General features: G+C 43.6%; 2 protein-coding genes and 1 pseudogene across 8 annotated transcripts in view; 1 reads left to right on the forward strand and 2 right to left on the reverse strand.

The window, feature by feature from the left end:
- Positions 1 to 1344, reverse strand: part of LOC311103692 (potassium channel subfamily T member 2-like) — an 88818-nt pseudogene extending 87474 nt beyond the window's left edge. Inside the window, exon 1 of the transcript in view lies at positions 1250 to 1344. The product of the transcript in view is annotated as a potassium channel subfamily T member 2-like (transcript). The remainder of the gene's footprint in view (positions 1 to 1249) is intronic.
- A 1181-nt stretch (positions 1345 to 2525) lies between these two features.
- Positions 2526 to 7647, reverse strand: LOC311103719 (queuine tRNA-ribosyltransferase catalytic subunit 1). The gene is made up of 9 exons (XM_084145338.1): positions 7344 to 7647; positions 6306 to 6374; positions 5806 to 5944; positions 5478 to 5672; positions 5089 to 5227; positions 4889 to 4964; positions 4582 to 4691; positions 4292 to 4376; positions 2526 to 4202 (listed from the first exon to the last, which is right to left on the reverse strand). Exons 1-9 carry the CDS (start codon positions 7629 to 7631, stop codon positions 4050 to 4052), a joined length of 1254 nt encoding a protein of 417 aa, XP_084001464.1. The 5' UTR covers positions 7632 to 7647; the 3' UTR covers positions 2526 to 4049.
- Positions 7648 to 7974: 327 nt separating this feature from the next.
- Positions 7975 to 26541, forward strand: part of LOC311104519 (dynamin-2-like) — a 31431-nt gene continuing 12864 nt past the window's right edge. For 4 of the 6 annotated variants that reach the window (XM_084146379.1, XM_084146381.1, XM_084146382.1 and 1 more), the window contains exons 1-12: positions 8005 to 8432; positions 18345 to 18418; positions 18603 to 18752; positions 18978 to 19181; positions 20050 to 20148; positions 20216 to 20376; positions 20665 to 20807; positions 20902 to 21037; positions 21230 to 21297; positions 22709 to 22847; positions 25425 to 25511; positions 25957 to 26027. In XM_084146379.1, coding sequence (XP_084002505.1) covers positions 8272 to 8432; positions 18345 to 18418; positions 18603 to 18752; positions 18978 to 19181; positions 20050 to 20148; positions 20216 to 20376; positions 20665 to 20807; positions 20902 to 21037; positions 21230 to 21297; positions 22709 to 22847; positions 25425 to 25511; positions 25957 to 26027 — 1493 coding nt within the window. In that variant the 5' untranslated portion in view covers positions 8005 to 8271. Of the gene's footprint in view, positions 8433 to 18344; positions 18419 to 18602; positions 18753 to 18977; positions 19182 to 20049; positions 20149 to 20215; positions 20377 to 20664; positions 20808 to 20901; positions 21038 to 21229; positions 21298 to 22708; positions 22848 to 23665; positions 23805 to 25424; positions 25512 to 25956; positions 26028 to 26541 lie in introns of all 6 variants that reach the window. The other 2 variants (XM_084146380.1, XM_084146384.1) reach the window with 2 other exon arrangements.

Here is a 26541-nt window from a genome sequence, read left to right on the forward strand (position 1 = left end):
CACTGGGGAGCCAGGCCCAGCCAATCAGAGTGAGTTTTTCCCCACAAAAGGGCTTTATTACAGACAGAAATACTCCTCAGCACCCCCACCTCCCCCTCCTCAGACAATCCCACAGGTGAAGAAGCAGGATGTGGTCCTGGGCTGGCGTGGTTACACGTGGTCTGCGGTTGTGAGGCCAGTTGGATGTACTGCCAAATTCTCTAAAACGACATTGGCGGCGACTGATGGTCAAGATATGAACATTCAATTATCTGGCAACAGCTCTGTTGGACATTCCTGCAGTCAGCATGCCAATTGCACACTCCCTCAAAACTTGAGATATATGTGGCATTGTGTTGTGTGACAAAACTGCACATTTTAGAGTGGTCTTTTATTGTCCCCAGCACAAGGTGCACCTGTGTAATGATCATGCTATTTAATCAGCTTTTTGATATGCCACATCTGTCAGGTGGATGAATTATCTTGGCAAATGAGAAATGCTCACTAAGAGGCATGTAAACACATTTTTGCACACAATATGAGAGAAATACATTTTTTATGCATGTGGAACATTTCTGGGATCTTTTATTTCAGCTCAACAGTTTACATGTTGCGTTTATATTTTTGTTCAGTGTATATCGAGCCTTCTGTGTTCTGCTTTTCGAACAACCCTGACCATACCTAGCCAGGTTAACAGAAGGGAGCATAATAAGTCAACCCAATCTATGGCTTGATAAATAATAGATAGGTGGTATAATGACTAAATGAATGGCTGCCAGAGGCTCACATTATTACCTAATTATTAACACTTTCCCTAATGTGTGTTCATAATTATAGATATTAAAATGGATTTGGCATGCCTGACTTCCACGCATGGACAGGAGTATAGATGCATAGGTGAAAAAACGTAATGTATGCAACACACGCACACACAATATTTAACATGTAGTCTGTGCATTTAGTTCAGTATTTTCCATTATGAAACCTGTTGCTGCTGCTGCACAGTGCCTCGTAGTAGCCTATCCTCTCTCACAGCGCCATCAGTAGAGCCAGATCAATAAAAATGACAATATTACAGTAGCCTATATTCTGTTTTTTAGTTGCGATGGCAACGCAAAGATGAATTTCTTAGCTAAGTGATGGACTGAAAATTAGGATTAATTTAACTTGTGAGCAATAACATGCTATCATGGGTAGGCTAGATTGTTGTGCGTTTATGTGCGTCAACACAGGTTTCTTCTGAATAAACAAGTTTGAATAGGTTTCCTACCTGTCATCCGCCTGCCAGTCACCCAGCAACAGGTCTCGGAACCGGTACCGTGGAGGCAGCGGGAGCACCTCCTTCTCCAGCTCTACCACTACCATGGTCCCCTCCTGAGCGCCGAACCCACCAGTGCACAATGCCAGAGATGGAGATGCGAACAAGCAGAGACGCCTCTAGAGGAGCTTATCAAAATTAACTATTATTTTGTTATTCAACTTCCAAATAACACATACCTGTATGAGCACCCTAAAATGTAGCAAATGTGTTACTGCCACAATGTAATAATTTTCTTATTCCAATGCAACAGGTCGAGGATGCTCTGCGGTGACATGAAAGTGAGTACTTTTGGCGTGACAGGCTGGCGAGCAACTGGTTGTCTATTTGAACATCCGCTGGCTCCTTTAGGACGCAGCGAAAGCAGATCCACTTGCTCGAACAATTACATGCTCTGAGTCTACGAGCAGTAGGTTACAAACCCAAATCCCTGCAGGGCACATTTGAAATACTGAACAAGCTAGTCATATTTGCATGAGCTTTAAAGTGGTGTGTTGTCGTTTTATTGAAGAAGCCTGGTTTATTTTTTTCATTTATTCAGGACATGTTCTAATTCTTGTTCATATAAGGTCAATAAACCATTTATGAGTCATATGCGATATTATGTTAATCAATTTAAGGACATAATTTCTCATTTTGGGGTATTTTTAGTCGTTGCATGATGCCACAGATTATGTCAGGGGTATCAAACATACAGGCAACATATGGATCAGTCCCGTGAGGTGGTTCGAGTAAAAAATATATATATATATATCGATATACTTTCAAATGACTAAAACCAAATCAAAACTGTGTAGAAATGATAATGGACCTATATTCATACAGTTTATTGACTGTCCAGCTCGCTAATCATCACTGTGCAGTCAATGGACCTACATTCATACAATTTCTTCACTGTCCAGCTCGCTAATAGGCTAATCCCCAAACATTCAGAGAGCATAGAACATTCCCAAAACGATGGATAGTAGACAATTTCTTTTGCACATTTTGACTACAAGGAAATATAACACATTTTGGGCCCTCCTGACCTTGTTGAAGACCGAATGCAGCCCCTGGGGCAAAATGAGTTAGACACCCCTGGAAGTTCGTTTTTACTCAAGGCACATTAAGAAATAGTTAAATTGTATTTTTTCACACTTGGTCGATTCTGCATGGCTTGCCAATTGTTGTGCAGGCAACTGTGCAAGATAAAGAACTGTGCAACTGTGCAGATAAAGGCAATGTTCTTAGAGAAACGAATCATCTTTAATTTCTTTCCTATTTATCCAATAGGCATACAATATCCCATAAAATAATCTAATTCAAGTGACACGCACAGAATTAGCTAAACATGTGATTGTCAACAGTGATGATTCATTAAAGGATAACTTGTTTATTACTATTACATGTTTATTATTATTATATGTTTAGCATTATAAAGAAATAACTGACAGGTATTAACAATTACAAACCATTTATAAACTCTGTAGCCTATAAAGGGTGGCTTTATTTAAAGATCTTGTCTCTCAACTAGAGGCAACAGGTGCTTTTACAACTGCAATGTAGCCTGTTAAAGCTTTTATTAGATGTCTTACAATGAAAAACTGAAATGGAAATGACCTCAATTTCTAAAACTATAGATAGAAAAACAGGAACCGGAACAAAAACCTAAACATTGGAAGCAAAGAAAAAGAACATGGCTATTGTTTTCCCAGGTGTCTTTGATCCTGGTTTGCTTCAATGGCAGATTATGACACCCTATTATTCTCTGTCCTCGACTGTCTTGACAGCTGGAATTCATTGTATTGGGTGTCATCTTGTGTTTGAGAAAGTAGCACTTGGGAGACACAGGAAATCCTCAAAACCACTTCCTAGAGAACTGGTTTGCCACTACTCTGTCTGCCCTCAGCATGCAAATCTGACTAAACCATACATGCTCTACTTCTCTGCTTTTGAACCAAGCTTGGTGGGTATTATTCCCATTCCCTCCTATTAAACTTCTCCAGCATGTCAAATAAACAGATGGCATAATCTGGCTCACGTGCATTTTCATCAGGTTTAGTATATTTTTGCCCTCTAGTGGCCCAAAGTCAAAATCACACAAACTTGGGTTCCTGTGTCCTCATCACTTGCGCAACAAAACAGAACTCAATTATAGAAATGTATTCGCTTTCTCCTGCTGGTAAAGGTCGATAAGAAGCCCTAGGAAATGTTCAGAAATGCTCTATAATTCGTAGTTTATGACCACATTTCTGTGTTAGAAGTCATGCATGGAATTTAAAGATGGTGGGCCGCTGGTCTGTAGCCATGGTAACAACTAAAAGTGTCTGAATATATCAGAGGAGACAGTTCCTGGATTTCAACAACACTACTCCACTCCTACATTATCATACACTGAAAAGGTCTGCAGAGTGAAAACTGGATGTCACAGAAGTACTGTATGTCTGACAGGAGCTGAAAGCTGTACAATGTAAATTCATAACTTTCAACAGACTGTTTAGCATATAAATGACAAAAAAACCTATAACCTTACTGTAACAAAACATGAACGTAATTAAATCATCAAGACAGTAAAATATTCAGGCACATCAACATCATTGAACCGTTCACTAATAAGGCTGACAGAATATACAGGCAGAAGCAATTACCCAATTGAAGCATAAGAGTAGAAAAAAATGTTTTCTTAAAAAGGAGATCTGATTTCTCATATAAAAGGTCTTATTGGCCATTGCAGAGGAAGTCCCAGTCTGTGTAAAGGAAGGAGTTTACCAGTTTAATTCAATGTGATGTTGACCGTTCCTAGAGCGTCCACCGCCCAGCCTGGGTACTGTTCAGGAGAGGGGAACATTCTCTTCATGAACGTCCTCACAAAGTCTGGGAAGTGACCCTCTATGATGCTCTGTCTCACCGACCGCATCAGAGTGAGCTGGACGCAAAGACAGAGGATAAGGTTATTATATAATCTATGCCAAATAGTAACTAAAGGAAACTATTAACCATTATAGAAACAAAGACCTGGTAGGAGATGTTGTGGATGGTAATGTGATGCATGGCTGCGGTGTCACTCTTGAACAGAGCATGCAGATAGGCCCGACTGTGCCTGGAATCATTGGGGAGCAAAATAAAACCAATACTGTATGAGAAAACAATCCTCAGAATCATTCTGCCTACAACTAAAAACATCCATTGAAGAGAATTGAGATTTGTAACCCAGTTTCCCTAACCCCTACAAACTCCATTCCTTCAACCATCCCACAGCCCTCTGTATTCTGACCCCCAGTGTACCAGGGTTAATATGCCTTTACCTCCTGCAGGTGGGGCACTGGCAGTCTGGGTCTATGGGCTGGAGGTCCTTGGCAAACTGCTTCTTGGTAATCGTCAGAGATCCCCACGGGACCAGGGCTGAGCCAAACCTCTGGGATGAAAGGAGGAAGATCACTTCATTATCATCATCATCATAAATATAATCATTATAAAGAAAGTAGTACTGCTATGGACTAAATGACAAAAGAAGCTATTGGGTTTCTCAGCACTTGTGACAAGAATACTTATTTTGCAGTAAATGAATAGAGAGTAGGTGACTCATAATATGTAAGAGAATGGAATACTTACTGCAGTGCGGGTAGGGAAGACACAGTCAAACATGTCACAACCCAGAGCAACACACACCACCAGGTCCACTGCATAACTGTAACCCACAGCAATAACACATGAATCACATACATACAAATATCTGTATGGCACAACAAAACATTTGCAACTCATGTCATTTATGCATGGATATGTGCTGTTACAACATAAGGCAGCCATACCCAACCCCCATGAGGTAGCGAGGCTTCTCCCGAGGCAGGTGGTCTGTGCTGAGTGTCACCATCCTCCAGAAATCATCCTTCTCCTCACCTCCGCTCAGCCCACCGATAGCAAAGCCAGGAACATCACGTTTTGTCATTTCTGTAAAAAGCACAGGAACAGAAAAATAGAAACAAAATGTATCCTTTGGAAATACGCAAATGCATATTTTAAGGCATTGGTATCAGCATCTGCACAGATCATGTATTTTTCATTATCTCTTTTCCACTGTATTTCTAAAAGAAGAAGTTAAACTAATTAGCTAATTGACATGAGTCATTTGCTGTGCTGAATAGCTTTGAGGCAGGTCAGTCATGGAAGGACATAGATGGAACAGGGGGGAACATCTTACCGTCTAGACAGGCCTTGCGTAGCTCTGCGTTCAGGCCCCCCTGGATGATAGCAAACAGGCTCTGTCTGTCTGGATTCTTATTGGCCGCGATGCAGCGGTCCAGCCAGCGAATCGATCTCCACGTAGCCTCCTCCACCCGCGGCCCAGTCACTGTACTGCTGACCACGTCATCCAACTGCATCATGATGTCTGACCCTGGACAAAACAGGATTTGGTGCGATATTAAAATTAAGAACAGGAGTACTACCTGAAGTATAGTGGCTTTACTTTGCGGACTGATTAATTGAGAGTGGATATTCTATGAATGAGACTGGATTGTGTTTCTCACCCAGACTGTTCTGTATGGCGATTGACTGCTCAGGACTCAGAAGGATCTCCTTCCCATCGTAAGGAGACTTGAACTTGACCCCCTCCTCAGTAACCTCAGATAGTTCAACAAGAGACACCATCTGAAAGCCCCCACTATCCTGCGTAGAAATGGTGCAGGTTAATGGACATTCCAACCAAAAACTATATTTTGGTAATTGTTTCAATAGTCCATTGTCAGCACTCAAGTTTTCAAGATATGTGACTTTCAAAATACAGAAATAATCTCTCTATTATGTATTTTGCATGATGCAAAATGCATCATACAGGGATGATTTCTGTATTTTGAAAGTCACATATCTTGAAAACTTGTGTGCTGACAAGCAAAACATTTAGAGCTATGTCAACAATGGACTAAGGAAACAAATACCAAAATATAGTTTTTGGGTGGAGTTTTCCTTTAAGGGGTTCAATAGAGGAAAGCAGACATTTCACACAGTCAACACATTAGCTGATACTCACAGTCAAAAGGTTTCTTTTCCAGTTCATGAAGCCATGCAGGCCATTTGCTTTCTCAATCAGCTCAGGACCCTGTCATGGGACAGACAGACAACACCATCCTCACTGTCTGCAGCACACCAGACACTGACAACAAAGAGCTGTCTACATGGTCAATCATCTTTGATACACAATGTGAATAGCCCTAGCATCACTTAATGTAGCCCTTGATAATGACTCTCAGTTCCATTACATTACACATAAGAGTTATTGGACGAAGGTGTCTTCTATACAGGGGAGTTTTGTTAAGAGCCCTGATGCTCAGTCTGAACATTAACATGCATCGCTTGCGGTACGGTTTTGGAAGCATAAAGACCTTATATCTTCCATATCAGCAATAAATAATTTTCAAAAAACTAAAGGTTAAATTGATACACAGCTTTATAGGGTTATACACAGCTTTACAGCTTTTTGTCACTGAAAACAAAGTACAGTAAGTGTGCATTTTGCATTTGTGAAATTATTTTGATGTGATAAGAAAGTAGAGGGGTTTAAGCTTCTAGAACCGTACTGCAATTGAGAATCGATTAACGTTTAAATGGGAGTATTTGGCTGTTTTGGATTTCAGCAGTTGAAACAATAACAAAGCCCCTCTCCACCACTGTTTCACTAAAAAGCTGAGGGATGGGGCTGGAGATATGTAACCATTCTCAAATTCATAGACAGAGCTATGGATGTAAGGACTGACCATCCATGATATCATAATTATAGCTTGAACCATGTTTTGAGGCTATACTGTGTTTGTTTACATTTACTTTGTTTACAAACATTGGAGTAAAATAAAGTTATATTTTAGATCTGTTGGGGTATGACAGTTGAACTAATCTCATGAGGCATTTAGAAATTATATTCTTCAAGAATCAATGGGTACATATCATTAATGTATAAATCCAAAAATGGATGTAGCATCTGCTGATTGCCCCTTTAAACAAAACATGTAAGGTCCTTGGACTATAAGGAGTAACGTTAGGCTCCTTTCTTGCATTATTGGGCTACACTTACCGGCCTCATACCCAAGTGGTATGTGTTGCCAAGACAAATCTGACATCCCAGATCATCGAGTTGGTCCACAGTGATTCCCTTCATCGTGCCTTGTGTGCCCACAGGCATGAACACTGGGGTGCTGACCATACAGTGAGGAAGTGTGAGATCACAAGCCCTCGCTTTGGTCACTGGACATTCGGCGATGATTCGGAGAGCAAGCGGAGCAACGATGGAAACAGCTTTCTTGACAACCATGCCTGTTTCAAGGCTGCTCGTTGCAGCTCCTCTGGCTATGGACGCAGCCATGTTGTTGCACACAGATGACGACGACAAGCACGTGACTTGTCGGAACTACAGTAATCTAATATTTGCATTGCGTTGCCAAAAATATGTCTTCATTACAATAATATTGACAGCAAACTCGTAGAAGCTATCGTTGCATGTGTTGTCATTTAATAATTGTATCATAAAGTGTTATATTTTTAGTGGGCGTAAATATGATTGTGATTGACACTTAATTTGCCCATTGAAGCGATGCCCATGGGTGAACACACCCCTTTTACGTTTAAAACAACTAGCCAATGAAAGGAGAGTGATTAGAGACGAGCAGTGAGATTGACCAATTATTTAATTGACAGGAGGCGGTAGCCTAATCACCGGTTAGGTCGGATGTCGATTTGCCTGACCGGATGGTGGAAGTTTTGTTTTGTGAGTTTTCTACCCATTTCGTTTGGTTGACTTTGAGTATTTTTCGTGTTTATAAGAACACGTTATTGTAATTCCACTAAATTGGGCGTTACACAATTGTAAACAGCATATTTTCATTTGACAGAGTGAAGACAGGGCGGCTTGAAAGGTGGAATTCAACACTTCGGAGTAACCCGAGCCCCTTGCTAACTAGTAACGTAGTAGGCTAACGTTAGAGGGGAGCCGATCCAACGAAACCATGGGGAACCGGGGGATGGAAGATTTGATCCCCCTTATCAACAAACTCCAGGACGCTTTCAGTTCCATCGGCCAGAGTTGTAACTTGGACCTACCGCAAATTGCTGTGGTCGGTGGGCAGAGTGCTGGAAAAAGCTCGGTCTTGGAAAATTTCGTTGGCAGGTTGGTGGTGCTCAAAGATAACGTTAGCTAGACTGCTATCATATTTGTGGTTTAGCTCACTCAACTGAATTTGTAAAATCTCCCTGGGGTCAGCTTTTAGGAAGGCATTTCGCTAGTTAGATAACCAGTTGGTAGTTGTGAGATGATTCGTGCTCCTAAACGGGTATTTGGTGACATACTCAAACAACATTTACGCACTTGGCGTAAGCAAACAAAACAAAATGAAAAAGGAGGAATGAAATGTTGATGTTAGATGCGACGTTTGCGTGGCAAGCCAGGCTGAATAACAAATGTTTCAAAGGATATCGTGAAAAGTTGCCTGGAGGCACTGTGGTCTAGGAGCAGAAATCTCTTACACAGTAGTATCTATTTATGTAAGGAAATTAAACTAAATTCAATAAATATGGACCAAATAACTTTGCTATCTAGCGTTTTGGGGCAACTTGCTCCTGCAAGTGTCAGCGGTTGTAAGCAGTCAGCAGGGCCGAACACGGAAATTAAACCAGGCTACTTCAGTCGACTGATCAGTAGATTAGATTGATAACTTAATTATTTGTGTATTGTAGACAGTTCCCAGTACACACTGAATTGTTTTCCATGTAAGATGTATGCAATTTATAACTCTCTAGGTGACATGACATTACACAACAACAGAACACAACTAGCTACAGTATCTGCTTGTTTCAGTCTGAGGCTATGTTGAGCATAATCTGTATGGAGTGTAGTCTGTAGAATTGAGGTAAGTGAAAAACATTTTGTTGAAAATTAGGCTGCTTGTCCTCCTTTTATCCACTTCCTCTGCACTTGCTGTGGTCTGTGAAGATGATGCTCCACTTGGCAAGATGGGGTGCCACAAAGATGTCAACAACATTGGTTTACCAATGGTGTTTGCATAGGACCTGCTGTTATGTATAATTTCTATACCCGTTGCTCAGTGTCACTACCGTGCCGGCCAGTAAAAACAAAAAATATTTCCGGTAGTTAGGCAATGTATCCTGTGTAAATATACTGTATAGTTTTGTGGGGTCCAAAGAACTCGTTTATAGTGGGTGAGTTTAGTACAGAGGGAATAGGTGGGTGTAGTGGAAACTGGAGAAAAGGGTATTTTGTGTTGCGTCACACTGGTGTTTAGCCCTTGAACGACTCCGTTCAATTACATTACACAAGTCATTGGAGGATGGTGTCTTCTGTACGGGAGAGTTTTGTTAAAATCCCTGACGCTCGGTCTAAACGTTAACGCCTCGATCACACCGACAGTGTCATTGCATTTTGGTACACAAGAAGTACATTCATTTCCAATGGACCACTGCGTTTGCCCTGCAGCATTGCGTTGCAGAGGCAGTTGCAGTGCGTTCTGTGTGGTGCATACATTGGATTTATCGAAAGTATGCATCCAACTGTGTGTAGACGGAAGACGGCTGCCAGAAACATGTCACTGAAAAATACTGTCGGCTGCAACTGTGATAAAGCCTGTTAAAACATTGTACAGTAAGTGTATATTTTGCATAGTGAAATTTATATTGGTGTGACATGAAAGTAAATGGCTTTATGTTTCTAGAACCGTATCACAATTGAGATTCGATTCACGTTTAGGTGGAGTATCTGGCTGTTTTGGCTGCCAGAGCCAGTCTAGCTCTGAAAATAATTTAAGATCATTGGACCTTAAGGAGTAACGGTAGGCTTCTTAAGAGTACATCTTGGGCTAACTGGTGTTTTGCCCTTGTTGCAAAGGGAGACCCAGGTGTAGGCTTGTCTCCCCCTGGTCTATTTATAACTTCCATGCCACACCTGGAAATCGGCAGCGGGACTATCACAACCTACAATATGGCAGTCTATCGCTAGGCTACAGCCTATACTTTTGTGTTGCACATAATAGCCTTGGGCCTAATACTTTCCTCCTGTTAGGCTAATTAATGAAAATGTGTACTCTATACATGAGCTGCACCAGTTTAGTTCATTTATAATGCACTGACTGTCCCTCTCACTCACTAACCCAGTTTAGTATTGGCTCTGAGGAGACTATTAATAGGATGGGTGTATGATGCAGATGTAGAAACAGCAGGTGTGTACCTGACCCTGTGGGGTTATGGGCAAAACATCACTCTAGTCTCTGTCATCATTTCCTATTTTCTGCTTAGCCTATATCTCGCTGCTCTAGTCGGTTTTTAAACAAAAATAATCTTTGTCAGCAAGAAATAGGCATTAAAAATAATTTCACTACTATAGAATTGTGTTGACTCGTACAGCTTATTGCAGAAATAAGCAACTCATAATTTCCACTTAGTGCTTCTGCTTTCTCACCCATTTGATGATGTTTTCTATTGAACAGTAGAAATTCACAATCTCTCCTTGCCTGTCTGTGTTGTGCGCTCTAACCCACAGCCCTCTTTAACAGGCTGGTCCTGTCTCTGTCTCCCACATCAGCAGTGTGTGAGATCACCCTTCAGATAAAGACACAAAACAAGCACGAATGAAAGCAGCTCGCTAAGCAGGTTTTCCCAATTCAAAGACTCACTCAGAAGAATATGACACATACACACACACACACACACACACACACACACACACACTTTTTCTAGCTATGCATAGCCCTGGACCTCAAATACATGGAGCATTTCCATAGTCAAATGGAAGCATACTAGATTACCACTCAACACACATGTAGTTTCAGATGAGAGGGACTTTGCACTCAAACAGCACTTGACACATCTCATCTGTAATTAACATTAGGCTAGTCGTTTGCTGCTGACCTCAATTTTCCTGCCAGAACAGACCTCCCACATTCCCCTGTTGACAGCTCTTCAGGAAGTAGGCTCACACACACACACACAAGTCCCTCTCAAACATGCCTACACAAATACACAACAAAGCCGTTTTACACTCATAGGGATATGGCCATACGAGAGGGACGTGTAGCGGGGGTCAGTGTGCTGCTAACAGCTTACCTTCCTACACGGTCCGACTGCACTTGCCTGGCTACCCAGACACCTTGCTCCGGCCAAATGCTACGTCATGCCCACGGACCTTCGTTCCTTCTCAGCAATGAGTCTGGATCTGAGTACCTCCCCGACCCTTCATCGAATGAGAACACATTCGGGGCCGTCTGATTGGTCCAGAAAACGATGGGTTGAGCCAGAACACACGTGGGTAAAGCAGCTGTTTAAAAATTAGTCGTTGGCTTTGATACACTGATTGGTTAGAGACGATCCAATCGCTGATTACTTTGTTTGGTACAACGCCCCTCGTCACCACAAACGACTTCAATGATTGCAGTCTCTGACTAAGGTATATAGCTAATCACAGTGCAGCGGAACAATTTAGTATGAGTCGTCAGGCCCATACTGAGCTCGAACCTGTGATCCTCTGCTTCGCAACACACGTGACTGCCCTCCTTGACAACGTGCAAACCGATTTGAGCCAGACAAAGGTACCGATTTGAGCCATACAAAGGTACCGATTGGATATCTCCATCTGCAACATTTCAAGCTAGTTGTGGAGTGAGGTTACGGCACATTCTTAACGCCATTACACATGGCTTCAGCATGTATACCTACAAATAGACTGTTATTTACATGCACATATTGAAGCCTTTCAAACACAACAACTAACAAAGTTGTTCAATGTGCCTATGGCATGCTGAACTTGACCACACCAGAAGGAATGTATTTTTAGAGGACGTAGCCTTTGTCCCTAGGGTCAGTGAGCAGGAGCTGTTGCACACACCGTTAGCTCCAAGGTCAAGTCCAATCTTAACACTGAAGGGTTTGGGTGGTGCCGCCGATCACTATGGCAATTAGACTGTTGTTAGAAATGTTTTCTTCTGTTTTGATGTTGTTTTTGGGTACCTTTGTTACACAAGTTCAAATCAACGCTTATTCGTTATATGCACAGGATACAGCATAAACGGTGTAGTCAAATGCTTCCTTGTGAGCTGCCTCAACACTGTAGTAATAATACAACTAGCAGTAAAACTAGAGCTGTCACAAAAACAAAAACTGTCGGTAATAATAGTGTAGAATAAAGTAATTTAGTCAGGTGGGATGGAGTTTGCCCGTGGTATTCTGTCTATGTTGGAGACGTGATCGACTTTCCTTGTTGTTCCCTGAAGAACTTAACAGAGTGGTTCTGTGTTGCGTGATTTTAGGACATGTTTCTAAATCTAATCAAATCTAATTACACTCACAAACTCGGCAACGGTGTGTGTGTGTCTGTCTGTGTGTCTCTCTGTGTACATCAGAAGGACAACCAAAGAGGGGTAGGGTTCATATCAGACTTTGCTGACACCCATGAGGATATTTTGAAATACATGTTAAAAGCTTCTGTGCATTTGAGCATGGCAATAAGCTAACTTAGGCCATCTAAGTTCCAGTACAAAGTCAATAAGTAATAGAGGAGCACCATCCTGTCCCTTACTACTCCCCTTCTCAGAGAGTCCTCTGACATGGCTACATCTAAACTGCTGAAATACTACAAACACCTGTACACTAATAAACAAATACCACACTAAGGACAATAACAACTCTGGTGAAGCCTATTAGCAGATGCCGCCATGAAATGGTTACTACTCGGCTTTGGCTTTCTGTAGAATGGTTCTGTGTGCTGAATTGCACTCTGTGGTATTAGTAAAATGTCATTTTCCAGGCTTCTCCCGTTTTAATGTGTGTGTTATTGGTCTATCATTGAGGATCATGAGGTCTCCACTCTGGCTCTCTGTGTGGCTGTTGGACTGTGATGTCATTGTCCCTGGTGGCGGGAGTATGGAGTTCATAGCTTGCTCTGCAAGCTGGTTGGGGCTAGGCTGTAATCTGATTTGCTGTGCCAGTGCTGGAGACGGAGTAGAGGAGAATAGTGGACTGTAAACCTGGGAGGTGACCAGGAACTGACTGACTCAAATGGTTTGCGAATTGGAAGGTTTTGCCTAAATGGTCACAGGTTGAGGGGAAATGATGCTAACCCCTTGGAGGGAAAAGCAATAGGAATGTTGACGATCCAACATCTGTCTTGTACATCAAGCTACATCTTTGCAAAAGCACATCCACACACTGTCCACTCAGCTTTTGTAGTCTATTTGATTCTTGAAAGTCTGGACTGAAAGCCTGGCGAGGCAGTCAGACTTGAGGCTGTGAATGTGGGAACCATAATGATAGAGGTCTAAGATGGCACATGAGTGAATCCCACGGCTCTCACCAAACCTCAGACATATGTTTGTGTTCCACATCCCTCCTGGTAAACCATACAGTGACCTCAGCATTTCACAGTCTACTCTACAGTCATCCAGAGACAGTCCACTACACACCGTCTACTACACAGTCATCCACGGACACCGTCTACTACACACCGTCTACTACACACCGTCTACTACACAGTCATCCACGGACACCGTCTACTACACACCGTCTACTACACACCGTCTACTACACACCGTCTACTACACACCGTCTACTACACACCGTCTACTACACACCGTCTACTACACACCGTCTACTACACACAGTCATCTAGAGACACAGTTTACTACACACAGTCTACTACACAGTCTACTACACAGTCATCCAGAGACAGTCTACTACACAGTCATCCAGAGACAGTCTACTACACAGTCATCCAGAGACACAGTCTACTACACACAGTCTACTACACATTCATCGAAAGACAGTCTACTGCACAGTCATCCAGAAACACAGCCTACTACAGTCATCCAGAGACAGTCTACTGCACAATCTACTACACCGTCATCCAGAGAGACAGTCTATTACACAGTCATCCAGGTACACAGTCTACTCAGGGCTTCAGACTAACGTTTTTCCTCACCGTCCCGGTACTGTCCCGAAATGCAATTCCAGCTGTTCCAAACTGAAGTTGAACCGTCCCAAAAGTAAAATATATATATTTTTTAATGTTTTGTTATGCCAACATGGGTCTAGGTCATTTGCAGTGCTTTTAAAGTAATTGGTGTATTTCTGAGACTAATGAAGACAGTCTATATTACAGAAACTGAATTTAAGAAAAAACCTTTTTGCATCTTAATGAAAACAGACAAACATCTGTACGCATTTTTTATTTTTCTGGCCTATCGTCCCGCAACTGTCTCTATCTGTTTTGAACCGTCACAGACATATTTGTTATCGTCCCCGGGATGAGCCCTGAGTCTACTACTCCATCTACTTGGCTTGGGCGATATACCCTTTTATACCGACTACTGGGGTATTTCAAAACCGTTGTGTGCACAGACGCCTTGCGGGGGCGTGTGCTACACCACTGCTTATAACCAATGTTCTCTCTGAGCTGCGCAGCTCCCCTCCAACTGCCGTGCAGAAGAAATATCGTCCCGCTCAGAGAAGCACGTGATTCAACTCCCCTTTTACTTAACACTATCAACGTTTCGCTCTACTGTGGGAATTTTGCTTGAATCAACGCAATATTAGCCACTTTCAATGTAACATACCGAAACAAAACAAACTATGCAAGACTTAGTATGCTAAACTAACACTGCAAGATATTTTCTTGTGGAGTGCATTGGAGTAGGATTCTATTGCATTGACAGGCACGACTCAGGCCTGTACTCTACACAGACCGGTGCGCCATAACCAATCAGAGCTGCAATAGCCATTGCCATATATGGATCTGCCATTCACTTTGAACTGGACTGTTTACAGCATGAGCGGTCGTGAGTAGATGGTAGATGCACTTGTTTTGAGATCAAAGCGGGAGCTGCATGTAGCCACCTGTGCACGTGTTCATATTCTTTGCTAGTTAGTGAGTTATTATCTCAGTTATAGCTAATTTCTAGTCAACAATGGGGGAGTGGTTGCTTCCTACAATAGCACAAAATGTGTGCATTTCTAGCCATCTTTGAAAAGCGAGTCAAGTTAAGAGCTTTTTTGTGTCTTAAAGGGGCAGTGTTGTATTTTGAGATACAGTAGCCAATAGGCAGAGGGTAGCATCATTTGTCTGATTCTCTGTAATAATAGTATGGGAATAATAATGCATTTTAAATTTTGTAATGTGGTTTCTTGCATCAAACAACACATTTTCAGTCACCTGGATAAACAGGTTAATGACAAGCCCTGCATGTTTTTTTCAAAAGTCTCATGAGATGTATGCCTACATTGAACACCACACATTTGCTGCTACTGTATACTGAATGATAGAACAGCTATTTCCATGTTAAAATGTTATGGGATGCATTTTTCTCCATTGTTTTTGATGGTAGGCCACTCCGGTAGGCTTATATTATGATCAAATAGCCACAGTAGAACGTTAGAACGTGAGGGAACATTGCTTATAACTATAAGAAATCTAAGATACGTCAAATAAATGATATCCAGCTCAGGGCTCCAGCTATGCATTTGGTTTGCTAGCTAAGTGGCTAGATGTCAAGATCAAACTTCTTGGTTACAGCAGACACATTTAATCCCCTCCTGGACCAAAATCCCTGTTGCCTAAACTGTTTTGTGCGCCCCAAAAAATATAAGTAAAATATAAATTATTTTGAAATTGCGCCTCTTGTGTGCACTTCCGGTAATACTGTATACCCTGGTAAGGTACATAAAGGGTATGACAGTATGAAAATCTGGATACCGCCCAACCCTACAGTCTACTACACAGTCATCCAGGGACACAGTCTACAACACACAGTCTAGTAGTCTACTGCACAGCTGAGCCTATTACATAGGCTAGTCACACAGTCACACACAGTCTACAACTGTCATCCAGTTTACTACTCTGAACCAGAACATGCCGGGCTGCTTCCAACCTCAGTATAACAGTCAGGGTTGGTTGAAGTTGGGTTCAATTCCATTTCTGTCTGTAGATTTATTCCATAGGGATCCTATTTAAACCCTGAACCCTGATCTTGAATTTAGGTGGAATTCACCCCAACCCTGATAGCAGTGGAATTCCTGGTAGTGAGAGGCAGATCAGAGGCAGGGGAGTGTTCAATGTTGGCTCTGTCTGACCCCTGTCTCTTTCTATCTCTCTTATTTTCAGTGGCATTGAAGGAGGGAGGCTCCGAGACTGCTGGTCTTTGCCTGGCCTATCCATAATACATAGAATGATACACAATCTGTTCAGCTCCTCTATCATTTACAGCACATCAATAATGGACACGCACCCACATGTCCTCTCTTCCCTTCTATTGGGGGCTTTTTATGGCCGTATGTCTCTGTGGATATGTTGTGTGTGTGTGTGTTACGTCATTTCTTTCCTCTGTGCACGAGGTGCATGTGCTCACAGAAGTATCTCATTCTGACTGTCTGTGTGATAATGTGATTATGTCGCTGTGTGTGTCCGTCTTTGTCCAGTTGAACTGATGAAGTGTGTGTGTGTGATGGGTGGTGGTGATGTAACCAGTGTAATACATTAACACTTGGAGAGGTCAGCACTCTGCTCCTCAGCTCCCTCCCTCAGCACATCCTCAGTCTGCTCTCTGTGTCCACTTAGGCTAGTTCATCTCTTGCTCTCCCTTTCCCTCTTTCTCCATCTCCCTCTCCCCTATTCCCTCTCCCCCTCTCCCCTATTCCCTCTCCCCTATTCCCTCTCTCAAACTCTCCCTTTCTCTCTCTCCCCCTGCCAGAGCTTTTCTATACTCCGTCTCTCCCAGCTAGGCAGGCCCTCTCTATGACAGACACTCTACATTATCTGCATCACACAACATTATTGCTGAACTCAGGCCATCTAGAATGTTCCCACTGTTCAACAGGTCTAGTCTATAGTGTGAGAGTGCCTCTGTAATATTAAACAGTATGGCTCCATCCTGATTGTCCTGTCCTGTGTGTGACACATAGCTTCCAGTCTAAAGCAGACTGACTCCATTTCCATTCCCTCAGGCTTCTCTCTACATTTGGCATTAGATGTTATGTTAGAAAGAGGAGGAGGGATGTGGGTTAGGTTTGTCTTGTCGGACTGTGCTGTGCCAAGGCCCAGAGTTCAGCATGATTACCACCAGATGTAGTGGGTTTTCTGTTGCACAGTCAGGCTAGAGGGTACAGCAGGCAGGCAAGCAGGGCCCCAGCCCAGAGCGTGAGAGGCCCGGGGAGAGGGGAGGCAGGGTGTGGTGGTGGGGTATGGGTTCTCCTCTGATAGCTGACTCAGCTGGGCTGTTTGGAATGGTCCTGACTGGTGCCTGGTGGTGGTCTGTCACTTTAAGAAGGAAACAGACATAATATACACTGTAGAAAGAAACAACCATAGGCAACTCTTCATGCACAGTTACACATGGCCAGGCTAGTCCACTCTGCACTGTATGCCCATGATTTTGTCAGATTAAAGTTAAAATATTTATGTTCAATGTGGATTGTGTAACTTGCACTGGGTAGGACTAATGAATGGTCTTAATTGTCAGATAAGCGAATGTGTTAAATGTACTTTAGCACAATGTCAAGTATCAAGGCTACTGTGGACATAAACGTATCTTAGGCGATATCTTACATATTGACACAGCCAGCTTGCAACACACGATCACTTGAAATATTCAACTGAAAGTATGTGCCTCGCCTTGCTTTCTCATCAAGAGGCTCTCAACTGTTAAATCGTGCTGCGAGTTCACGAGCGAGAGAGTGCATCAATCTAAATCGCCACATTACAAAAATCTATGCAACCATAACAACAAAGTGGGTGTGCAAATTAATTGATCTTCAGGGGCTTCATGAGACCAAATGACTTGTCACTTTTAATTTGTTGACAGACAGGTCATAAAGTGTGAAATTTCCCCGTGCTCATCAATTTAGCACAGGATATGATGTGAGGAAATGGACCTTGAGTGTAATGAATAATAATTAGACATTCTCTTTTTTTCTGTCGCCCCCTCTTTTTCTTGTTCTCTTTATTTTCCTCTTTCTTTCTTTCTCTCTCTCTCCCTCACTTATTTAATTTATTTTCCTCTTCTTTCATTTCTCTTTCTCTCTCTCTCAGGGATTTTCTTCCTCGAGGATCAGGCATTGTCACCCGTAGACCTCTCATCCTGCAGCTGTGCTTTAACAAAGCCGGTGAGTCTGAATTATCTTTCAACCATGGCCTTGTGTGTCTTCTCATTGCTGCTGCCATGGACCTGCCTCCTCCACTCAGCAACACTGTCTGGTGCCTGGTAAAGACTTTCATCTCTCTCTTCTCTGTCTCGCTTTCTCTCTCTGTGTCTCTCTCTCTCCCTCTGTCTCTTTCTCTCGTCTGTAGAGTATGCAGAGTTCCTACACTGTAAAGGGAGGAAGTTTGTGGACTTTGAGGAGGTCCGGGCGGAGATCGAGGCGGAGACGGACAGGATCACAGGCTCCAATAAGGGCATCTCCCCCATCCCCATCAACCTCAGAGTCTACTCCCCTAACGGTAATGCTCACCAACAGTTACTCGTTTACTGTTCATTTTAACAGTTGGAAGCATGCGTTCACGCACACACAAACACAAATGCATGCACACACAAAAGCGCAGCAAACACTCTCATTCATGTATCAACCTCTCAAAGAAATGACCTTCACAATGTAACATCATGCAGTCTTCATGGCAACAGTCATATGTCCTCTCTCTCCATCTCTCCCTCTATCTCTCCCTCAGTGCTAAACCTGACTCTGATCGACCTGCCGGGGATGACTAAGGTGGCAGTGGGGGACCAGCCGCTGGACATAGAGCATCAGATCAGGGACATGCTGCTGCAGTTCATCACCAAGGAGAGCTGCCTCATCCTGGCCGTCACCCCCGCCAACCAGGACCTGGCCAACTCAGACGCCCTCAAGATTGCCAAGGAGGTGGACCCACAGGGTAAGAGCCTAGTGGTGCTGTACTGGGGCCCTATTGGTACTCTACTGGTTCTCTATTTTTACACTACTGGTTCTCTATTGTTAGACTACTGGTTCTCTAATGGTTCTCTACTGGTACTCTACTGGTACACTACTGGTACTCTACTGTTACTCTATTAGTACACTGCTGGTACTCCCATTGATACTCTACTGGTACTCTATTAGTACACTACTGGTACCCTACTGGTACTCTATTGGTACACTATTGGTACTCTATTGTTACACTACTGGTACACTATTGGTACACTACTGGTACACTATTGGTACTCTATTGTTACACTACTGGTACCCTACTGGTACTCTATTGGTACACTATTGGTACTCTATTGTTACACTACTGGTACACTATTGGTACACTACTGGTACACTATTGGTACTCTATTGTTACACTACTGGTACCCTACTGGTACTCTATTGGTACACTATTGGTACTCTATTGTTACGCTACTGGTACACTACTGGTACACTATTAGTACACTACTGGTACCCTACTGGTACTCTATTGGTACACTACTGGTACACTACTGGTACACTATTGGACACTACTGGTACACTATTGGTACTCTATTGGTACTCCCAGGACCAAAAGATGAGGATGGGCACTTGATTTCTGGGTGGTGTTCATTTGGTGCAACAAATAGACTGAAACATGGACGCACCACCTGGATTTGTCCAATAAGAAATGCTAATTTCTATTTTCCATATTTTTTCCATTGTTTGCCCTACTGAACAATTATATTCAACTAAAGGAGATGAGGAATGGAAGGCTGGGTGGACAGGCAGTAGTCAGGATTAATATGATGAGATGAAGACTACTTGGTTCTTTTCAGGTCTGCGTACTATTGGTGTGATCACAAAGCTGGACCTGATGGACGAAGGGACTGATGCTAAAGACATCCTGGAGAACAAACTGCTACCGTTGCGTAGAGGTGAGGAGATACACACACACACACACATCATTGACCGCAGAGTAATAAGTGTGTGCTCTCTCTCCAGGCTATATCGGCGTGGTGAACCGCAGTCAGAAGGACATAGACGGCAGGAAGGACATCCGCGCTGCGCTGGCTGCTGAGAGGAAGTTCTTCCTGTCTCACCCGGGCTACAGACACATGGCCGAGCGCATGGGCACCCCACACCTGCAGAAACAACTCAACCAGGTGAGAGATTACTCAACGTTCACCTTTCTGTTGTTCTACACTGATGTTCTAGTCTGCGTTCCAGATCAGTTTTGACATCAGTTGACATACGGCACCAATCGATCTTAAACCAGGCTATAATGTTCCTTGGAAACTCACTTGCTCTTTCTTTCCCTATACATTCTCTCTCTCTCTCACTATCCCCTCTTATTCTCATTCTCTCTCATTCTATCCCCTCCATTTATCCTTCTGTCTCCCTCCCTCCATCCTCTCCTCCCTCACTCATCGTGTCCCTCTCTCTCTCCTTAGCAACTGACCAACCACATCAGGGACACCCTGCCTGGGCTGCGCAGTAAGCTGCAGAGCCAGGTGCTCTCCCTGGAGAAAGAGGTGGAGGAGTACAAGAACTTCCGTCCCGACGACCCCACACGCAAGACCAAGGCTCTGCTGCAGTGAGTAGAGGACGAGCTTACAGACCTACACACACACACCACCATAGTGAGGAGCTCCAGAGTTGTGACCCTGACTCTCTGTCTTTCTCCCCAGGATGGTGCAGCAGTTTGGGGTGGACTTTGAGAAGCGTATCGAGGGCTCTGGGGACCAGGTGGACACAGCAGAGCTGTCGGGCGGTGCCAAAATCAACCGGATCTTCCACGAGCGCTTCCCCTTCGAGCTGGTCAAGGTGCGCGCCGCAGCCTCAATACTCACTGTCACAATATTTCTAGGCATTTATAGAAGAGAAGTTAATCTGCCTGCTTGATTGTTTTGACCACAGTTGATATACTTGTTTAGAAGTGTGAATTTTAGAGTGCAGAATGGATTAACCGTTTTTCTTTTTTCTTTCTTTCATTTGTTTTCTCTCTCTCTCTCTCAGATTGTGTTTGATGAGAAGGAGTTGAGGAGGGAGATCAGTCATGCCATCAAGAATGTCCACGGTGTCAGGCAAGTGGAGGAGAGGAGGGGCCGTCCTGTGTCTCCACACACGCACACCACCACCAGCACTTTCCTCTTCACTGTCAACCCTCTCTGTTTCCTCCTTTCATGTAAAACTGACACACAGCATGCTTAGCGATCACTGAAAGAGCACTGAGCCTAAAATGCCCACAGAGCACTCTCCCACAGAACTGCCTACCATACACTCAAATGGTTGTTGTTCTATGTGAAATCTAAACCCATTAAATGTTCTCCCATTCCCCCACTCCTTCCTCCCCACCTCTATGTGTCTGTAATATCTTCCTTCCTGTTTCCTTGTGCATACATCAATCACTGTTTTGTGTACTGTTTTTCTGTTTCGTGTTTGTATGCTGATAACTCTGGCTCTGCTCTCTTTTCCTTCTCTGTCTGTCTGTCAATGTCTCTTTGTTTGTTTTTTATCTTTTCATTTCATTTTTTATATGTACTTTTCTCATTGTCTGGACTGTTCTCATTGTCTGGACTCTTTTCTCATTGTCTGGACTGTTTTCTCTGCTCGTCTTTATCTGTTTTTGTCTGTCTAACTGTCATCTCTCTGACTGGACAATAACTTGTCTAACTGTCATCTCTCTGACTGGACAATAACTTGTCTGTCTGTCTAACTGTCATCTCTCTGACTGGACAATAACTTGTCTAACTGTCATCTCTCTGACTGGACAATAACTTGTCTGTCTGTCTAACTGTCATCTCTCTGACTGGACAATAACTTGTCTAACTGTCATCTCTCTGACTGGACAATAACTTGTCTGTCTGTCTAACTGTCATGTCTCTGACTGGACAATAACTTGTCTAACTGTCATCTCTCTGACTGGACAATAACTTGTCTGTCTGTCTAACTGTCATCTCTCTGACTGGACAATAACTTGTCTAACTGTCATCTCTCTGACTGGACAATAACTTGTCTGTCTGTCTAACTGTCATCTCTCTGACTGGACAATAACTTGTCTGTCTGTCTAACTGTCATCTCTCTGACTGGACAATAACTTGTCTGTCTGTCTAACTGTCATCTCTCTGACTGGACAATAACTTGTCTAACTGTCATCTCTCTGACTGGACAATAACTTGTCTGTCTGTCTAACTGTCATCTCTCTGACTGGACAATAACTTGTCTGTCTGTCTAACTGTCATCTCTCTGACTGGACAATAACTTGTCTAACTGTCATCTCTCTGACTGGACAATAACTTGTCTGTCTGTCTAACTGTCATCTCTCTGACTGGACAATAACTTGTCTGTCTGTCTAACTGTCATCTCTCTGACTGGACAATAACTTGTCTGTCTGCCTACCTCTGTCTGTTTTTTTGTCCCTGTCTGTTCGTCTCTGTCACTCCGTCCCCGTCCCCCCCTGTCTGTCCGTCTGTCTGTGTCTTTGTGCGTCCTCAGAACGGGCCTGTTCACTCCTGACCTGGCGTTTGAGGCCATCGTGAAAAAGCAGATCATTAAGCTGAAAGAGCCCTGTATCAAATGTATCGACCTTGTCATTCAGGAGCTCATCAACACAGTCAGGCAGTGCACCAACAAGGTACTGCAGCCTGGTGTCCGGACTCCCGTCCTGTCCCGACCCAGCCTGGCCACCAGGGGGCGATGCTGAGGGGGGCACAACACTGACCCACACTCTGCTCCACAACAGCTGTCCATCCATGGTCTCTATGACCCTTTAGATAGCACAACTAGGGCCCAGAGTTTTTCCAGTCAGGTCATGAAGTCATGTAAAAAAAAACTCCTGGCCCTAATCAGAACGTCTACTGTGTAACCACTCTATAGACACTTCTATAGTGTAGATAAGGTGTGGTATATGTCCAGAGGACTGGATGGTGCAGATATGGGGACAGTTTGACTCTCCCTCAGCCCGCCACAGCTAGCGGTGTGCCAGGTGCCGCTGTCGTGTTTTGGGAGTTTTGTGACGGTTGTGGTGTCGTCGTCGTGGAGACAGAATGGTTGGGGATGGCCATTCCCCGAGCATCACTGGTCTCACATGGACAAGCTGCAGGTCTCATCTGTCTAAGACCCATACACACTTAGGACTTATATAGCTAGGGTGTTAGTTATGTGGGTACTGTGAGTTGAATATGTGCCCACATATCTATATTGTAGACCTAGTTTGAGAAGAACTGCCCTGTCAAGAGAAGAGGATGTGAAAGCCTGCAGCTTGTCCTTATCTTCTTGCTTTGCTTGTATTTCTAAAGATGAGATTTCTAGTTTGACAGATGACTAACTAAACTAAGAATCTTCTTGTTTTTATTTCTCTCTTTCCTGTATTTCTCTCTCTCGCCTCTGTTGTTATTTCTCTGTCTATCCCTCTCTCTCTGCTGCCCCCCCCACCCCCCCATACCCCCTCAGAACGGGGTTGTTCACCCCTGACCTGGCCTTTGAGGCCATAGTCAAAAAGCAGATCCTCAAACTGAAAGAGCCCAGCCTGAAATGTGTGGACCTAGTGGTGTCCGAGCTGACCGCGCTCGTCATGAAGTGTTCCGTCAAGGTAACCAAGAGCAGACTCACCCCTCACAGGAAAGAGGGGGTGAAAAGAAGGAAGAGAGGGAGAGTGTTCCGGAGCGTATCCTCTCATCTGTGATTGAATGCCCATCCCTGTCCCCCTCGTGCCTCTCCTCCACCGCTCTCCAATCAGCAACCTATCCTAATGAAATCCCCCCCCACGCCATCTATCCTCAGTGCCTGGATTGTGTGTATCCCTCCCTCACCACGCACATCCCCTCCTTTTGTCCAAGCCACACGTGTCCGATCGAGCATTGACTTGCAAATCACGTCCGAATTTTAAGCAGCGCATCTTAAAACTTCCTTTCAGTAGCCCCTCTCCTCACCCGTGCCACCGTTTGATTTGAGCACATTAAGACTGATTTTCAACCTCCATCTCCCTCCTGCCTCCTCCCATCTCCCCTCCTCCTCAAGACCCAGACCTCTGTCTATCAGAAGATCAGAGCACAGATCAATGCAGAGCTCCAGGGCTATAAAGCTTCACTCCCTCACTGCACCATTGACATTATTCTGTCTGACTAACCAGATGGAAAAGCAACATGAGGGAAACAATACAAATATCTGCTGGCGCTCTGTACCAGGTGGCGTAGCCATAGCAACAGTGCTGCTCAACAACCATGCCATCTTGTGGATGGAGGGGGGAATTGCATTTCAAAGACCCACCACAGTACATCCCTTTCACTGTCACTCTACCTCTGTGATATTAGTTCAGCTGAAGAAAGGATCTCCCTTCACTCTGTCGTTCACCCTCCTCTTCTTCATTCTCCTGATCTGTTCTTCACTAACATGAAATAATATCAGCAGTCACCGTCAGCTCGGAATGATTGTTTACTGTCACCGGAAAACTATAGTGTCAACTGTAAGTTAACGTTGAATGATCTAATTTCCTAAATGTTTCTCTGCATTTTATCCATTGAGCCATTTGAAGGTTGACTCCAGTCAACTAGAACTAATCATCACCACATTACTCCTCATGGTGTCCATCATGGTCATTCCCAGCTGTGGCTGAATGCCCTGCCCTTATGCCATAGATCACAGACATTCATCCTGTGTGCATGCCCGTTAAGGGTTGTGTGTGTGTGTGTGTGTGTGGTAGTCAATATGATTACTATATTCACTGCTGAACACCTATGTCCTACCCCTATCCTATACTCTTGAGTGTACAAAACATTAAGAACACCTTCCTAATATTGAGTTGCACTCCCTTTTGCCCTCAGAAGAGCCTCAACTTAAATATTGTGTCTTTCCCATTCACCCCCTGAATGGCACACATACACAATCCATGTCTCAATTGTCTCAAGACTTAAAAATCCTTCTTTAACCTATGTCCTCCCCTTCATATACACTGATTTTGAAGTGGATTTAACAAGTGACATCAATAAGGGATCATAGTTTTCACCTGGATTCACCTGGTCAGTCTGTCATGGAAAGAGCATGTGTTCCTAATGTTTTGTCCACTCATTGTATCTGCTTCATCTCCTGTCTTCTCTATGTGAATGGGAGGTAGGTCTGCCTGTATAATCATGCCAGAGTGTTAGTGTATGCTAGTGTTTCTCTGTGTGTCTATATGGTCAGTGTTGCAGTTGTATTTTGTGTTACCTTGCAGCTGGGTTCTTACCCCCGGCTGAGAGAGGAGACCGAGAGGATTGTTACCACCTACGTCAGAGAGAGAGAGGGCAAGACCAAGGACCAGGTCAGTGCATTTAGGGCCTGTTTTTACCAGGAGTCTCGGGGTAGGAATGCCCTTGTAGGATCAATTCAGCCTTTTAGATCATAATGAATTACGTTATATGGTCAGGGCGACCTGATCCTAGATCAGCACTCCTATTCTGAGATGCTTTTTTAATGCAGGCCCTGACCACTGACAGAGAAACACTCCCAACAGGAGATTTTAAGAAAAATACTGTACATTTCTATTTCTCCATTTGAATCAATTGTTTGTACTTGCCTTTCTTGCACTTGTCTTTTCTGTACTAGCACTGACTTTGCAGATAGCTGCTATTTTGAAGGCTGTACTTGCTTGATTGTGATAAGTGGTGGTTGATGCGCTGATTTGTAAATTGCGTCTGTTCAACGAGTAAATAAATGTGATGTAAAATTAACTCTATTCTCATAGTGAAGCTCTGTCTTCATTCTAGGTGATGCTGCTGATTGACATTGAGCTGTCCTACATCAACACCAACCACGAGGACTTTATAGGCTTTGCCAAGTATGAATCCTACTACCCCCCCCACTCTAATGTACCCCACCCTTCTCCCCCTTACCCCTCTCACCCTAATGCTCGCTCTCCAGCTCCCAGCTGAAGGTGTGATTGTGACGTAGTCCTAGGGCACCAGACTAACTCACTACTGCCCAAAGTCAGATTTGTACTGTACTTGCTGAACTGGGCATGGACTGAACTGAACTCTGCTGAAGATCGATCGGGTAGAGCCCCATAAGCTTTTTTGTCTGACTGCTTGTGCTTGATAGTTATTCCTACAGTAAGTGCCATTCCCTATTGACTTGAAACAATCAATACCTCAATCCCTGTGTGGCCACTTTATCACAACCCCCAAATACACTCACAGATACCACTGTCGCTACAAACCACAATTACCACTACTTCTTCTATCAGTATTACTCTCTCTATTCAGCTCTGCTATATTGCTGCTGCATGGTCCGTCACAGTTGGTCCTGAATCAAGCATGCTAGGTTGCGCTCTCTCCCTTTCTGACCCTGACTAA

This window comes from Coregonus lavaretus, assembly GCF_964263955.1.
Source record: "Coregonus lavaretus genome assembly, chromosome: 28".
In the NCBI taxonomy this organism is placed as follows: domain Eukaryota; kingdom Metazoa; phylum Chordata; class Actinopteri; order Salmoniformes; family Salmonidae; genus Coregonus; species Coregonus lavaretus.

Bases quoted from the DNA above. Each gene is read 5' to 3' on its own strand.
- LOC311103719 (XM_084145338.1), bottom strand. From the start codon at position 7,631: ATGGCTGCGTCCATAGCCAGAGGAGCTGCAACGAGCAGCCTTGAAACA. The intron at 5,945-6,305 runs GTGAGTATCAGC...ATTTCTACGCAG, and splicing joins GGAAAAGAAACCTTTTGACT to GATAGTGGGGGCTTTCAGAT. The intron at 4,692-4,888 runs GTAAGTATTCCA...CTTTCATCCCAG, and splicing joins TCTTCCCTACCCGCACTGCA to AGGTTTGGCTCAGCCCTGGT.